Source organism: Malurus melanocephalus, unplaced genomic scaffold (genome assembly GCF_030028575.1).
Source record: "Malurus melanocephalus ecotype Western Australia unplaced genomic scaffold, MMel_1.1 scaffold_77, whole genome shotgun sequence".
In the NCBI taxonomy this organism is placed as follows: domain Eukaryota; kingdom Metazoa; phylum Chordata; class Aves; order Passeriformes; family Maluridae; genus Malurus; species Malurus melanocephalus.
Window position 1 is genome coordinate 960915 of NW_026623309.1, and position 14711 is coordinate 975625.

Below are 14711 nucleotides of genomic sequence, written 5' to 3' on the forward strand. Positions count from 1 at the left end.
TTTTAACCTTTCAGTTTCCATACAAAAGGAAGTAAAACATACTGTCTTTTTACTGGCAGAAGAAATGGCTTCTTATTTGAGTTAATATCATTCTTTTAAGGATCCCAATGCACAGGGTAAGCTTGAGAGCATTCCATGATCATAAACTGTACACCACCTGACATATGATGTGTAATAGCCATGTAGCATGCTGGGACAGAACTTGGTACAATGGCAGATAAAATTTAGCTCAGTGTAATATTGCATTTTGAATCTGCCTAAGCTATGGAAAATTTCAGATTTGAATTTTCCTCTTTGAAAACCCAAACCCCCAAAACCACCACTACCAAAATCTTCTCACAATTTGAATTTCAGAGCTTACASCTGTAAGCCCATAGCTTAAATCTATAATTAAGTACTTGTTATTTCTGATTCTTACCAGTCCCACCTCCTTTTCTTTCTGGAACTTCTTTTCAAATTAAGAGTTTTGCAATAGAGTTTTTRTATAGTAGGGAAGATTCATCTGTTCTCTCTGTAGTCTTCACAGCATTGCTATGAGACTGGTTTTCTTAAATTGTTATCTGAAAATAGTTTTGACTTGTTTTCATAGAATTTATACTTCTTTTTCTTTGAACTTAGAATTTTTCAATAGTTATTTTATTATGTACTGGCCCATAATTTCATCTTTTTGCTGGAAGTATGGGTTTGGGTTTTTTCCTAGGAAAATATAATTTACTGCTTCATAATTTAAATTTTAAAAATTGTGGTGATATGAGGGTTATTTACCACAGAAAAAACTGTGAGAGCAGCAACTTCTTGTAACCAAAGGGATCTGCATCTTACAGTTGCATAAGTTGACCTCTTTTAACATCTTTGTTTTCAGTGGAAGTGTCAGCGAGGTATCACTTCAAGATTTGTATCTATGTTCTTCATTCTCTTTAATAAAGAACATGGAACTAGTCATAAAGAACTGAGAACAAATTTTGTGTATCAGAATGGGATGTGATATAGAAAATCATGCTGTATTTATAACTGGCAGAAACACTTTTTTTCCACCTCCCTTAACCTGGAGTCTCTGTGGTGKGGTGGGATCTGCCAAACCTTGCTGCCTGTTTCTGTTACTGACACCAGGCATACGCTCTAGGCACTGCTCTTATATTAGAGACAAGTGCTAGAGAGACTGTGCTAGCACCTGAAAATGCACTGCTGGGGCTTCTCACCCACTGTTCACAGAGAACATATGCTGTACTTGTACCAAAACAGGCCTGCGGGCAGTCAAGCAACACTTGCTGAATTGGCAGAAGCTTGAGTGATTTGGAGGTTGTTCAAAGTACTTTTGAAAAGTTTTAGATAGATGACTACTGCATGCTAATAATCACTTTTGAAGGTCTGGTTCTGACTTTAATCAGACAACCTGTGGAGAACATTTAGCTAAATACTGTAAAAACAATGATTAGATTTCATGACTTAGATACTATTTGGGAATTTTGTAAGTAGAACCACTGATAAGGGATCCAGCCTTGATATTCCTTTGAAGAGAATGGATATAAGCTGACAGAAGGCTATTGCAGCTGGACCTGAGCTGGTTCTGTGCAGGAGCCAATTGTTTGCTGGCCCACTTGTAAGTCTTGGCTTGAAATAGAGTCATTAGTGTGAACAGAGAACTCTGACCACAAAGCACTTGTGGTCAAATGCTTCAATGCTCCAGGCAGTATGGTCCTTACTCCTGTGTTCTGTAGCCACTGGCTAGCTGACATTGATTTGCTGCAGTTTGAGAGCCAGAAAARCTGCTTCTGATCCAGCTCAGCCTATTGTGTGGCCTTTACTCATGAATCACTGCACAGTGATTGTGTGCACTGCACAGAACTTTCTGGAGTCTGGCCAGTGGCTAGCACACAGGAAGATCTGGGGATGCTGTGCACCATAATCAGTTTGTTGTTCGTGRAAAAAAAARAAAAAAACCCAACCCACATTTCTGGAATGGTTTCATTAGTTCCTTGCTAGAACATCACACAACTTTGCTTTCAAAGGTGTTGAGGAGAGAAAATTTACACAGGAGGAAAGAATATGAAGAATTATTAAAACTAGATAGCCTCAAAGGTAGACAAGGATCAGATACCTGTGTCTTCTGTGTTTTAAAGTAGATTTAATGAGCTATCAGTGTTACCAGTTGTATATAAACTAAAGATAGCAGCAAGGTGAAAAGTATGTTGAGCAAGGGAAGTTGTGAAACTGTATTCTGTAAATATGTCTAATATTTYTTTCTGCTCTTCTTTTAATAGGTTTTTCTGATTATACATTATGCTCCCTTGGTGAACTCCTTGGCTGAGGTTATACTCAATGGTGATCTCTCGGTGTTTTCTTCTAAGGTTGAGCAAGATATACAGAAAAACTCAGTAAGTGGCAAACTGTCTCTGGTTTTATTTTTTTTAAGGCAAAGAAAATATTKGAAAAACAAAATCAKGTATCTGGAAACTGAAAAGCCAAGATGTTCAGGTTTAGGAGAGGAGACCAGCAATAGACATCAGGTTGTGTTGTCAGATCATCTTTTCAATGGGACATTTTAATGGGACATTTCTGTAATCCAGTCTTCTGTGTTCAGTTTTTTTATCTGCCCCTTGGTAGTGAAATAAAAATGATTCAGCACAACTTTCCTRTGAATTTTCCTTGTGCAACTTGAAATGAGAGACTTAGAAAAAATACCTGGCTTAAGGTTTTTATCTSAATATTGCCATTGTTTTAGCAGTAAAATTGATCGTCTCTGAAAATGGTGCATCAGTGAGCTTGTGAGAATAGAGACCAGCCACAGAGAGAGGGGAGKGCATTGCTCTGTCATTGCCCTTTTCCCTTTTTTAACCCTGGGTAGATGTTGCTAGATACTGATACTCTTGTTACTGGTTTTCTAGGTGTCATGTTTATAATATTTTCCCTTTTGTTGTGGCTTTCACAGTTCGTGAAATGCTTACTTGTTACTTTTTAAGGGCCTATTTTGGGGGGTATGACCTTACTGTAAGAGGCCTCTGACTGTAGTTCTGTCGAATAATTGAACATGTCCCCTAATGACTGGTGCTGACCAGCAGTTGCTGATTGAATGTTTAATTTATAACAATCAGTAAATTGGTTCTCATGCACCTTCTTTCCCAGCAGTGGCTATAGCTCTGGGGGTTTCAAGGTGGGAGATGTGTTTCAACTCCTTCAAGATACATGTCAGCTTCTCCACATTTCTTCCCATGGGACMTTGGAAGCTGTGTGGGCTGATCTTAGCCAGTAGCTTTTAGGCTTTTGGTGTTTTGTTCTGTGGACCTTGATATTTAGAATCTAATCTTTTTTAGAAAGAACTACAGTGAAATGGTAGAGTTGACTGAATGCTTTAGGATAAAGCARTCTCTTTCTTATGTTAGGAAATGTCTGACCTTCAGCTAGCTGCATATTCAGTGTTGTGTGTTACTTGTGCAGAAGCAGCTTTGTTACTAGGAAATTTGTGGCAAGAGGGTGGAGCACCAGTTGTTACAGAAGTGAGATTTTCTTTTCCTGTCATGGTTACTGTACAGAGTTGCAAAATACCTATGAATGTGTTTGTGTGCTTGCACTTATGTTAGGAATACTAGGGGTTTCCTATAAAATCCTGTTGATCTGTTTATGTTTGTAATACTGTTTAGGTTGCTGCTTCTTACTGGYCTTAAAAATGTGTCCTCACTACATGTAAACTGGTAAAACAGGCTTCTGTTGTACCTGAACAGKTAGTAAATAGGAGGGGTATTGGCCTTCTGAAATAGGCTGTTAGAAAAACTGCTAGAGGTGGAACTGCTTTACAGGGAGTGAAGAGTGGTGGGTAAAGGGACAAACTCCCATGGGAGAAACCTTAATTTTTGGTAACTTCAGCCATATTCTTTAATGAAACCATGGAAGGGAAAGCCTGTAGTGTAAAAGCCCACTGGTGGAGGCTGGCTATGTGCAGAAGCAATGGGGTGCAATCTTCAGCACAAGTGCTCTGTGCCTGGCTGCCAGGGAGGGGAGCCATCCAGGGAGCTGCTGKGCAGTGATGTGTGTGAGCCACTGCTGCAGGCATTGCTTGGGCTTTTCTGCTGAAATGTGGCTCAGTGCACTGAAGCTCAAGTCAGCTGTTCATATGAAGGCATAGTCCAGTAAAGTGAGGCAGTTTCTTGTTACTCTGTGATGGGATTTCATAGAGCAGGGAGTTGATTTTTGAGCATTGTTAGCCATTCCAGGGGCTGTTCTTTGAATTATGATCATTGTGGGATTATTACTGTGGTGGTTTCTGTTGCAAACAAATTGCCAACTTCTGTTGAATACTCAAAGTTTCTTCAGAAGTTAGTTTAGAATTAGAAGAATTTAGTAAGAAGTGATGAGCAAGTTCTTCAATTTACTTTTAGTCTGGATGTAGAATTGTGTTTTTTTCTGAAGTCAGACTCAAATTTATCTTTTGCTACTTCCTTTCTGTTCTGATTTGCCGTGATAACTATTCTGATACTGTCCTGAGCTTGTTGTTTCAGGGATATCTGTGTATTATGTGGAAACACTGTTATCTCTAAACCTTTGCTCTATACTCAACACTGCTCATCTGTTGTAGCTGAGATGTCTTGATATGTTTAAGTTGAAATGTTACTGTCAGTTTCTAGATAGCACATAGTTTCTAAACCTAGAAGTAAGTAGAATCTCATATCTRTACTCATCTTTCTAATAAGATGAGTTAAAATGGACTGAGGTTACTAGAAGCAGAGTCACACGTCTTCTTGCTGGGATACTGAATAAAGAGCTCCTAACAAAAGCYGAGAAAGGTCATAGTTGCTGTGTATGAATGCAAAATATCCTGAGTTATTTAGGACAAAAAACAATGGTTGTTGTCATGACAGGAATAAGTGGTGCTTTTAACTGGAAATCAATTTATGGAAAAAATGACCAGCAACTGTAAAGCTGATATCTTATGAATTGGCAATGATCTACCCATGGAGATCTGCTGAATCTCACAGGGCAGTGGTCTTTGCCTAAGCTCCTTTGAGCAGGTTCTGCACCTCATTCCATTTTTTYCCCCCTATATTTCTGGGTTTTAGGTATCATCAGAAGAAGTACAAACTCTTATCCCGCAATGAGAGATGAATATGTGTAGGCAGCAGAATGTATTTAAACACGTGAGATATCACACTAAGGTTTACCTTACTTCCTGTGAGATCTGTTTTCCTGCATCATTCAGATGTGGGCCAGTTCTGCCTAGTGCATGTTTCTTCTTTAACCTACTTTCTGCTTCCCGTAAAAGGTGTTACTGGTATTGCCTTATTTTACCAGCACACATTGCACAAGATAAACCATTATTGAAAATGTGGTTGAAAGACATTTTAAAAGTATAAACTAGCAATACCTGAAGCTGTATAATCAAATTATAATAAACCAAATACTATATAAATTAATTTCAAGTCTAATTTTAGAATGTTTTCATCATATAGCCTTGTTATGTTTAGCAGAACAGAATATTTGTGTAGGGTTTTTTCTAGAGCATTCCTTCTTGGATCAGATCATGKCTCAGTGCTTATGAGCACATCACTGTCTACTGGTCTCTCATGTTACTTTGCTCATGTGACTGACAACATATGAGAAATACAAGGATGTTAAGTACATTCTTTTTTCATAAAGAAAGTAGCTACAAGATTCTAGGAAGCAATGCAGAAGTAAGAAGTGAATACAGAAAGGGGAAAATGCATTATGCAAATTGCATATTACTTTTCTGATATTTCCCTGAACAATAGGACTTAAGGTGTTCTTCCCTTTTCTTATAACTTTTCTGACCAGAAGCCATCAATAAAGGTAACCTGGTCATTTTATAACCTTCCTGTGTTGCAGTTGGGTCACACGAAAAATGTATCAGAGGACATAAGTGTAGTAAATTTCATATTGTGGGGTTTTTTTTTGTATTGTAAAATATCCTTCCCACTATGTGGTTAGTTTCAGTGCCAAGTKTAAAGTCACTTATGCAATATTTTTATAAAACATTTGCAAAATGTCAGAAGATGCAGAGAATCATTTTGGCCCTGTAACTTCTAGACAGCTTCTTCCCTGATCTTTTCCTAATCCCTTGGTTTTTRAGTACAGATGTTCCTAACTAGGTGAAGGGAGGGATTTTTTCTGACTTTTCCCCTGATGTTTCTCTGATGCACTCATCTTGAGTGCTTATTGTACTGAGTCATCTATGGCAAAAAGTAATCAGTTYGTATTTACTCTAGTCTTGCTTCTTTTCTCTTGCTTGTGCTTAAATTTTTAACTCCTTAGCCAGTGTCAGCTAAATACAATTGAAGTATTGAGCTCTGGAAGGTGATGGGGTTTCTGTAGCAGTTTTGTTTAGTGYAAACCTGTGCTGGCAGGAAGCTCCAAACCATGTTTCACTTCTCAGTAACAGAGAGGCTTGGCTGATCAATGTTTATAATGAACTGTGATGATCAGCTGGCAGGCCTAGCCAGTGAGAGGGGAGCTCAAAGCAGCAGAGCTCAGAAACGAGCTGCAGAAATGTAGTRAACCAAGTTTTGTTAGCCCATCTATTTGCAGAGATTCTTGCAGTAACAAATGAAGTTGGTTTTCCAGACTTGATAAGTCAATGTCTGGAGACCCAAAAAGGGTTAATGGCAGTGTCATTGTTCCTGGTTGATACAAGAATTAGTTTGCTGTTCAGGGAGGCATAAGACTCCAAAATAAAAAACCCAACCCAAAGCCTCGCAGCACATAGCGTTGGATTTTCTGCTTGCCACTGCCAAGGACCTTTAAAAAGGGGGTGTTTCATATTAATACACTGCTGTCAACACACATTAGGATTTGGCTGCCTTTATCCTTTTTACAAAAGATGTCTCAATTACATATGAACTATCTGTCTCATCCCTTCAAAGAAGGGAAAAGCATTTTAAAACATGTAGTGATGAAATAGGTAGTTCTCTCTCTTCTTGTCTCAAGAAGGCACACTTTTTAATGAAAGATCTTTGGAGTCTGTTGCTTTGGAGATAATTGTGCTACTGATGGTTTGGTGCAACTTCTATATTTTAAAATGGATTTGAGATTTGTGAATAGTGTGCTAATTTACATTTTATATGAACTGAAGTTTCTTTATAAATTACATTGCAAAATGCCTTGCTGTAACTCAGTTTAAACTCTTYGAATTTACAGGCAAAGTCAAGTATCAGATGTTTCATAAAACCAACAGAAACACTTGAGAGGTCTCTTGAAATTAACAAACAGAAAGGGAGGAARAGGATGCAGAAAAGACCCAACTATAAAAATGTTGGTGAAGAAGATGAAGAGGAGAGAGGATCTGAAGATAACCAAGATGACCTTGATAAAAGTAAAGGTACAGAAGCAAGTTCAAAGAGCATAAGAACAAGCACTGAAAATGAAGGTGAGTGTTCCAGCAAGAAAATGATGCTTACAATTTAGGTACTTTTATTTACTGCATGAACCCAGTTGTGATTTGTTATGTGATTGCTCTCCTGTTGCACTATATAAACATGGGGCTGTTACATTTGTATAATTCTTCAGCTGGATTTTTTTCTCATGTTAAATCATACTGTCAGAACATGTATGTCTAATGTGACTAAAAGCTATGACAGTGTTTTCATAKCTGCTCATAGGCCTCAGCTCTTCTCACAATGCACACCTTGTGCCTTGTGGTTGTGGGCACTTGTTAAGTAGACTTGACAACTGTAGCTTGTCCTTTTGTGGTAAGGCAGAGCTGAAGCCACTTCACCTTTGCAAGATGGTCAGCAGTATTTTATGCAAGTTTCAATGATAAAATTGAACAGGTGTTCTGAAAGTGGCAGTATGTGATAGAAGATGATATTGAATAGTTCAAAACTGAAAACATCTTTAACTCGTASGTTTTTTTAATTGGACATTTTCAGGATTTTTATGTAGCACAAACCTAAGAAGTGCTTTTATAGGAGGATTGGTCTTACAGCATATTTTAACTGTTTATTTTATAGTTCCTAAGTTTTAGAAGGTTGTATCTCAGTACTTACATTAAACATAAATGTGGCAGGGTTGCATGCAAGCAATTGAACACAAGAGTGTTGTGCTTTGACAGTCCTGCCCAAACATGGTTGAATTTAGATTTGGGTAGACAGTCTGYTTGAGAAGGCTTTCCTTAAATGGTGTCAAATGTCAAATAACTGATGGTGTGTTGTCTACCATGATTTAGAGAAAATSTGAAAAAATATACTGTTTAAACTGGTGCATTTAGTTGTCATTCTTGTCCAAATTCYTAAAGATTGCTAAAACCCAAGATTTGGTCCCAATAGTTCTACTGAAAGTCAGTAGGTGAAGCACTGGGGACGAGGTGTCCTGKTTGCTGCAATTGTAGAGGCCTGTTTTACACCCTCAGTGAAACATGATGTCCACACATGCCCCGGTCTCACCAGCTTTTTCACAAATCTCTTTTTCAGAAAGAGGTTCTATGGTTTTTCTTCCTGTGGTTTGCGTGGGAAGGGAGCTTACTGTGGCTTYTTTATTTGCCAAAATGATAGCTAAATTTTCTTTACATATGTTATGTATATTTATGCATTTCATRTAGTGTTACATTCCTTAAAGAAATGTAAGCCAAGTTCTTTACTGGGAAGAAAGTTTGCCTAYATCTAATAATGTTCATTCATTAACCTGAGRTAATGGTTATACCTCTTATATATAGATGCATGAGACACTTAATGCCAAACAGAAAATACAAAAGAGCTTGAGACAACTTTGTTCAAAATATCAAATTTTGCTGGTTTTTGATTTGATTTTTGGTGCTTTTGGGTTTTTTTTAGAAATAGAGATGGTAATCATGGAGAGATGTAAGCTGTCAGAGCTGTCTATCTCCACTGTGACAGAACAGAATACAACAGATGAAGAAAAGAGTGCAGCTGCTTCTGGGAGTGAGATAACAAACTGGAACAGGTATAAAGGAACTGTAAGAGATTTTGCTGAATTGCTTCCTTACCTGCCCTCCCCTTAACTCTTTCACTTCTCTTAAGGGATGTTTTAAATCTGCTTCAAGCTAAAATTACAAGGGAACTTCTGGATCACAAGTGAGTGAATCAACAGAAAAGTGAGGTGTAGCCTCTCTATTGATTGGTTTTGGAAATTATCCTGTTCCTTTGTAGTTTGTGCTTCCCTTCATGGCAGTGGTGATGTATTAAGTTGGTAAAGTTAAATTACAGAATAGTTACACAACAAAAGCACAATATGAATGTTTTCATTCCATAATTTTCTAAACCTCTTGAATTAAGCCAGAAGTTTTCTTAAATATATTTATGGTTGCATTTGTCTACTTCATAGGCATCTGTAAAGAAAAAACGAAAAAAAATTCCTCATTTCATGGCTGAATTTGGCAGAATTTTAGTAGTAATAGTTATAGACAAACCCTTGTGACCTTTGTACTGTTTCCAGGGTCCATTAGTGAGTTATTGAAAACTTCTACTGGAAATACAGGTTATAAGTGTTTCTGGGAGCAGAAATCATCCTGACTTCAGAATTTAAACTTGGTTATTTTAAGTAGCCCTAAGACACCTTCTCAGTAAGAATTTTGCATTCCTGTTAATAGAATATTAAAAAACCGTATGTGCCTGACACAAAAGTAATTGCTAATRTGTCCATTGGGGAAATGCATATGTTTGATAGGATTTTAAATTTATTTTTGAACTTGGGAAATGCTGCCTGGTATTCCCAGAATTTCATTCTGTCTCCATTATAGCTTTGTAGTTTAGATTACATTCATTAATAAAGATAACATTTCATTTCATTGTAAAAGTGAAATTGAACCTTGACTTGAACTGGCTTTAAAACACATTGTTCTGGATTATTGATAATTTGACTAAAATATGTGCCAAATGGCTTTTAGAAAGAAATTGGCAGTGAGTGCATGGAATACTAAAGTGACTGGGGTGGCCAGGTCTSGAAAAGTGCAGAATGCTCTGATGTGAGCTGCCAATGCATTTGGCAAATGTCTGCAGTTCAGGACTCTTGGACTGTAGATGTGGTCTCACAGCATCCTGCATCTTTTCTAAAAATAAACATCAAAGCATATGCACTGCTAAAAATATTTTTGAAATAAGGATATGTCTTGTGTAGGGTAATTCTGGCCTTTGTTCTGTGTGGGTTTTTTTTTAAATATCAGTGGATCAGCTGCTATAGCTTAAGATTTTGTGTTATTTTATATGCCAGATGTARTATTTGAAACAGTAGCTGAATTTCTCAAGAGGCTTGCTCAAGTGTGTATAGTCTCTGTCCTACYCTGGTTGGAATCACTGAGCATTGTGGATAAGGTACCATGTGGAAGTGGAAAATGCAGTGATCTCTGTGCCATGGAACTTGCACACCTGGAATAATCGTTAGTGGTTGTGGTGACAGTGCTTCCTAGTGTGCTGAAGTCTTGAACTGGGGACATATTCCCCAAGAATAAATAATTTGAGGAACACWTGTATGGCATTTGATCTGCTTCTCCTATCAAGCCATTAGTAAAAGACTAGCAAAGGAAGCAAATGCTTACAGAGTTAAGAAATACATTTGAAAATACTTACCATGTAGACTTTACTATGCATACTGGGGGTTTTTTATAATAGTTCAATAGTTGCTGGAAAAGCAATGGAAAACAACACAAATAGCAGTTAAAAATCTGCAGCTGTAAAAGCTAAGTCAAGTTTTTMATTTCCTTTAGCCCTTTTCCTACTGTGAAAAACAAAGGAGAAAGCTTAAGTATTTTAGGTATAATTTTATTTTGATGGGCCTCACTACTGGAAAGTTTAAGCTTAAAGACATGTTCTAAATTAACTTCATTTTATGCAATGCTGCACAGCAAAGCTCTTTTCCAAAGCATGTCAAATCTTCATGCTATGTTGTGGCTTCTGTTGCTGTTTTCTTAGGCTGAAGTTTTTGTGACTCTATTGTRTATTTAGTCTAAATGAGGACCATTGGTGAGTGGGATTCTTGGAAGTTGTTTCAGCCTCAGGTTATTGTGGCTGAGACAGATAATRCAGATAGATCTGCAATGAAAATGATTTCTCTTACTGCTGTAGTATTTTTTTCCAAGTTCTGTAATGTCATGAATCTAATTAGTATGTGGGGGAAAACAATGAAAAATGCATTAGACATTACWGAAGTCATTTAATACTGTGTAATATTGGTGTTAATGGGACTACTGATACCTCAGCAGCTTTGACCTTGTAAAACATTGGCTTTAAAAACATTATATTAAAAATAACATATTAAATATTACTTTTATATTTTAGGTTAGATTTTAAGTTGTTTATTGTCAGTTGCTGGTGTGAAAACAAACCCAGTGCTATTTTGCATTGAAGTATTTTAATATCTTGGTCCTTTTCAGACCTTGGGTCTGTTTTTCAGACCTTGAAGCTGAGCTCCCTTTGTGGTGTGCAAAGCCCCCCTTTTGAGTGGGACAGGAGCCTTGTAGGGCTTATTGAATGCTTAGGAAGCCTGAACGCCCTCTTGGCTGATTTTCAACATTGCTCATTATTTAGGWTGTTTTCCCTTGAGTAGTTACATTCTTTTGACATCTACAGTATGTGAGCAATTTGACTCAAGCACTTTGAGTGTGGAATTTGGGTAAAGAGGGATCATTACTGGTGGCATTTCTGGTAGAGGATGTGTGTAATGCTCAGAAATGCACAGATGAGCTGCCGTGGCATGAACCGAGCAGGGAGCAGCGTGGGCTGTGATTCTGGTCACTGCCTTGTTTCAGTAAAGAGAACATGCTGCTGAAATGTGCCTGGAGCTGCCGGGAAGTTCAAGTGCTTTGTTATGATTTGGCTTTCCTGGGACACACTGGGTGTGACCGTGATGGCGCCACAGGTCTGGAGTAGGTATTGAAGTGTGTTGTGTTCTGGTCTTTGCCAGTCCCTCTGACCCCCAGCTGACCACAGCAGTGAGTTTGTAGTGCAGCTTCTCGTCTGCCGGGCCTGTACACAGCAAAATGTGTTTTTGGTTCTGTGACTTTGATGTTATTTTAATRTATTTTCTTTGAATATAATTTAAATAATGTAAGAATTTTTTTTTCCTTTCACTGTTGAAGCATAGTTTAAAAGGTAGGAATTCACTTTTTTCACTYTGGGCTTCCCAATTGTCATCTTCTGGTGCCTGTGACACTTCCCTGACATATCATTTGTTTATCTGGGCCAGTTGTGAAAATATTTTTAATTTTTGCTTGTATTCTGAGCTTGTACAACTGATTGGATGCAAGCCAGCTTAAGACAAGAATCCAAGCTCCCTTGCCATCAGGCCTGTGCTAATGTCAGCTGAATCTCAGCCATATCTGATCTGTCCAAATGCTTTCTGGATTACACTGGTTTTTGTTGTCYCTCCAGGTACGGGTAAAGGAAAGGTGAACTTGGCATTGTTTGTAAGCTCCTGTATATGTGTCAGAGGTCACACATTCTTAAACTCAGGAAAACAAAGATCATCTGCAATACAAAGCCTTTTTTTCTTCAAATATTCCCTCCTAGTTATTTTTTCTTTCCTCTAACTGTTGGACAGTACAATGTWGTTTTAGAATAGCCTAGCTTCCTCCAAACTTCTGGTAAAAATGCTTACAAGTAATGGTAAGAACTTTCYAACTCTGTTTAGTAGATGAGTTTTAAGGTAGTCCTTTATGCAACAGTGATAGCAGTTCCCTGAATTTACTTACATATCCACTTTTAAAAAAAGCTCTACAATGCTTCTGCATACGTACTAAACAGGCTACAACAAATGTTTGAACAATCAGTTCTTGGGAAGGTACTATGGAACAAATCCTGTTAAAACATCAGAATTATTATCAGAATGTAAATACAAAGCATGGCTGTAACCTGAGTAACTCTGTAACAAAACTCTTTTCTTATATGCCTGAAAATGTGCATTACTGTAATTTCCCTCTTCCATTAGCTGACTACCTGTACAATACGATAGTTACCTATTTTTCTATAGGTTTTTTTTTTTTACTCTTTCTAAATTACTTTTTTTCCTAGGCCTTTTCTTGATATGGTGTATAATGCACTGGACTGTCCTGAAGATGATTACTATGCCCTCTTTGTGCTCTGTCTTTTATATGCAATGTCACACAACAAAGGTAAGTGCTGTTATGTAGAGTTAACTGCGAGGCCCGGGTTGGAAGAAACTGTAAACCTCAGTAGAGTCATCTTCTGCTTTATGGGGCTGTTTATTGCTGTTCTTTAGAGTGAGATAGGGAGATCCCAGTAATCCATAATTGTGTGTTGTTCTAAGGGGTCTCACAGCAAACCAGACTTTTATGASAAATAATTTCGATATTTTAGAGGAATATGTTAAAGAAAGATAGGATYAGTTTCCTTATATAACAAGTCAGTGAAAATTTTATTTGTTGGGGAGGATACTAAACRGGGCTACTACAAAATAAAATTCCCATTTCTTTTAAACATGTATGAACAGATTACTTAACTACCACAGCAGAATTTAAAATCAGACTTTGATCTTCTCCCCTTTTACCATTATGCTCCCGAGATGTATGGCTTGACTTTGATTTGATTCAGATGCAAACAAATAAACAGAGAATTTCAGAAGTAGCAAAATAGTTTACATTTCACCAACCACTTTGGGATTTGAATGTCTTCACCCTGCAGGCCCAATTTAAGGCTGAGAATTCTCAGGGATTCATCAATGTGTTTGGTCTTTCTCTTGATCCTCTATTTCCTTGTAATACAAATTTAAGGCTAACTTGCCTGGTTTCCTCTTGCTAATTGTTCTCTTCTGAGAAAGCTGCTGTGATCTATTAAAGGCTTGCCTTGGGGGATTCTCCTGTTTTCTAATTTGCCTTTTTTTTCCTTCACTCCATGAAAGGACTYGACTCAGTCAAGCTGGAAAGAATTCAACTTCCAGCTCAACATGCTGAAGAGAGAAATTCATATAATCATGTCCTTGCAGAAAGGCTCATCAGGATAATGAGTTATGCTGCACAACCAGGTATTGCTTTTCTAGGRTTTGTTTTCCTTCCAAGCTAAAATTTTTGAAGATAGAAAAGAAGCTACTTAGTCTCTTGTCTTTGAGGGGAAGGTGCCTGTTCAGCATGTTCCTCAATGAGCAGTACCCACTGTCAGTACCCACAGCAGTACTACAAACGAGTAGACCTCGTTTGTGAAAGACAACTATTGGCTTTTCTTGTTGTTGAGGAAGCAGAAACTCTGGATTGGTGCTGAGTAACTGTTTTTATACTCAGAACTATACAARGAACTGTTGTCTTAATTCCTACTTTCTGCACTTTAGAATAAWCAAAAATTGTGTTTTTGAGTGGTTTCACCTTAATGTATGATTTCATCCTAAAATTGTGATCTGTGGCACCTTGGTTATAAAAATAATTCTAGTGGAGAAATAGATTTGAAAACTATGGTATCCTTGCTCATAGGAGTCCTTTGGCTATCACCTCTAGGTGGTAGCAAATTTTCCCCCCTTTTTTTATCTCAAATTGTATTTTCAGTTCTGAGCTGTTTTGCAGAAAATGAGGGCTTATTTTCATTCAGCTTTTTTATGACATGAGAGTTACAATGTTCCATGACCTATTCCATGAAAATATGATTTTTGTTCAAGCTACACCTCCTTGCGCGTCCCCCCTTAAAACTTCAAATGGGTCAGACTGGTTTCCTCCAGAAACTGMCACACTATCAAATTTTTCATTGTCTGTAGAGTAAAAACCTGATGTTTATTTGACTTGMAAGATCCACAGCACATTAACTTGTGCTGAT

General features: G+C 37.6%; 1 protein-coding gene across 6 annotated transcripts in view; it reads left to right on the forward strand.

Annotated features, from left to right (window-relative positions):
* The window catches only part of CLEC16A (C-type lectin domain containing 16A), a 59900-nt gene that overhangs the window by 13207 nt on the left and 31982 nt on the right, over positions 1–14711 (forward strand). For all 6 annotated transcript variants that reach the window (XM_057367281.1, XM_057367275.1, XM_057367279.1 and 3 more), the window contains exons 9-13: positions 2262–2375; positions 7144–7372; positions 8775–8904; positions 12966–13066; positions 13813–13935. In XM_057367281.1, the coding sequence (XP_057223264.1) occupies positions 2262–2375; positions 7144–7372; positions 8775–8904; positions 12966–13066; positions 13813–13935 (697 nt within the window). The remainder of the gene's footprint in view (positions 1–2261; positions 2376–7143; positions 7373–8774; positions 8905–12965; positions 13067–13812; positions 13936–14711) is intronic.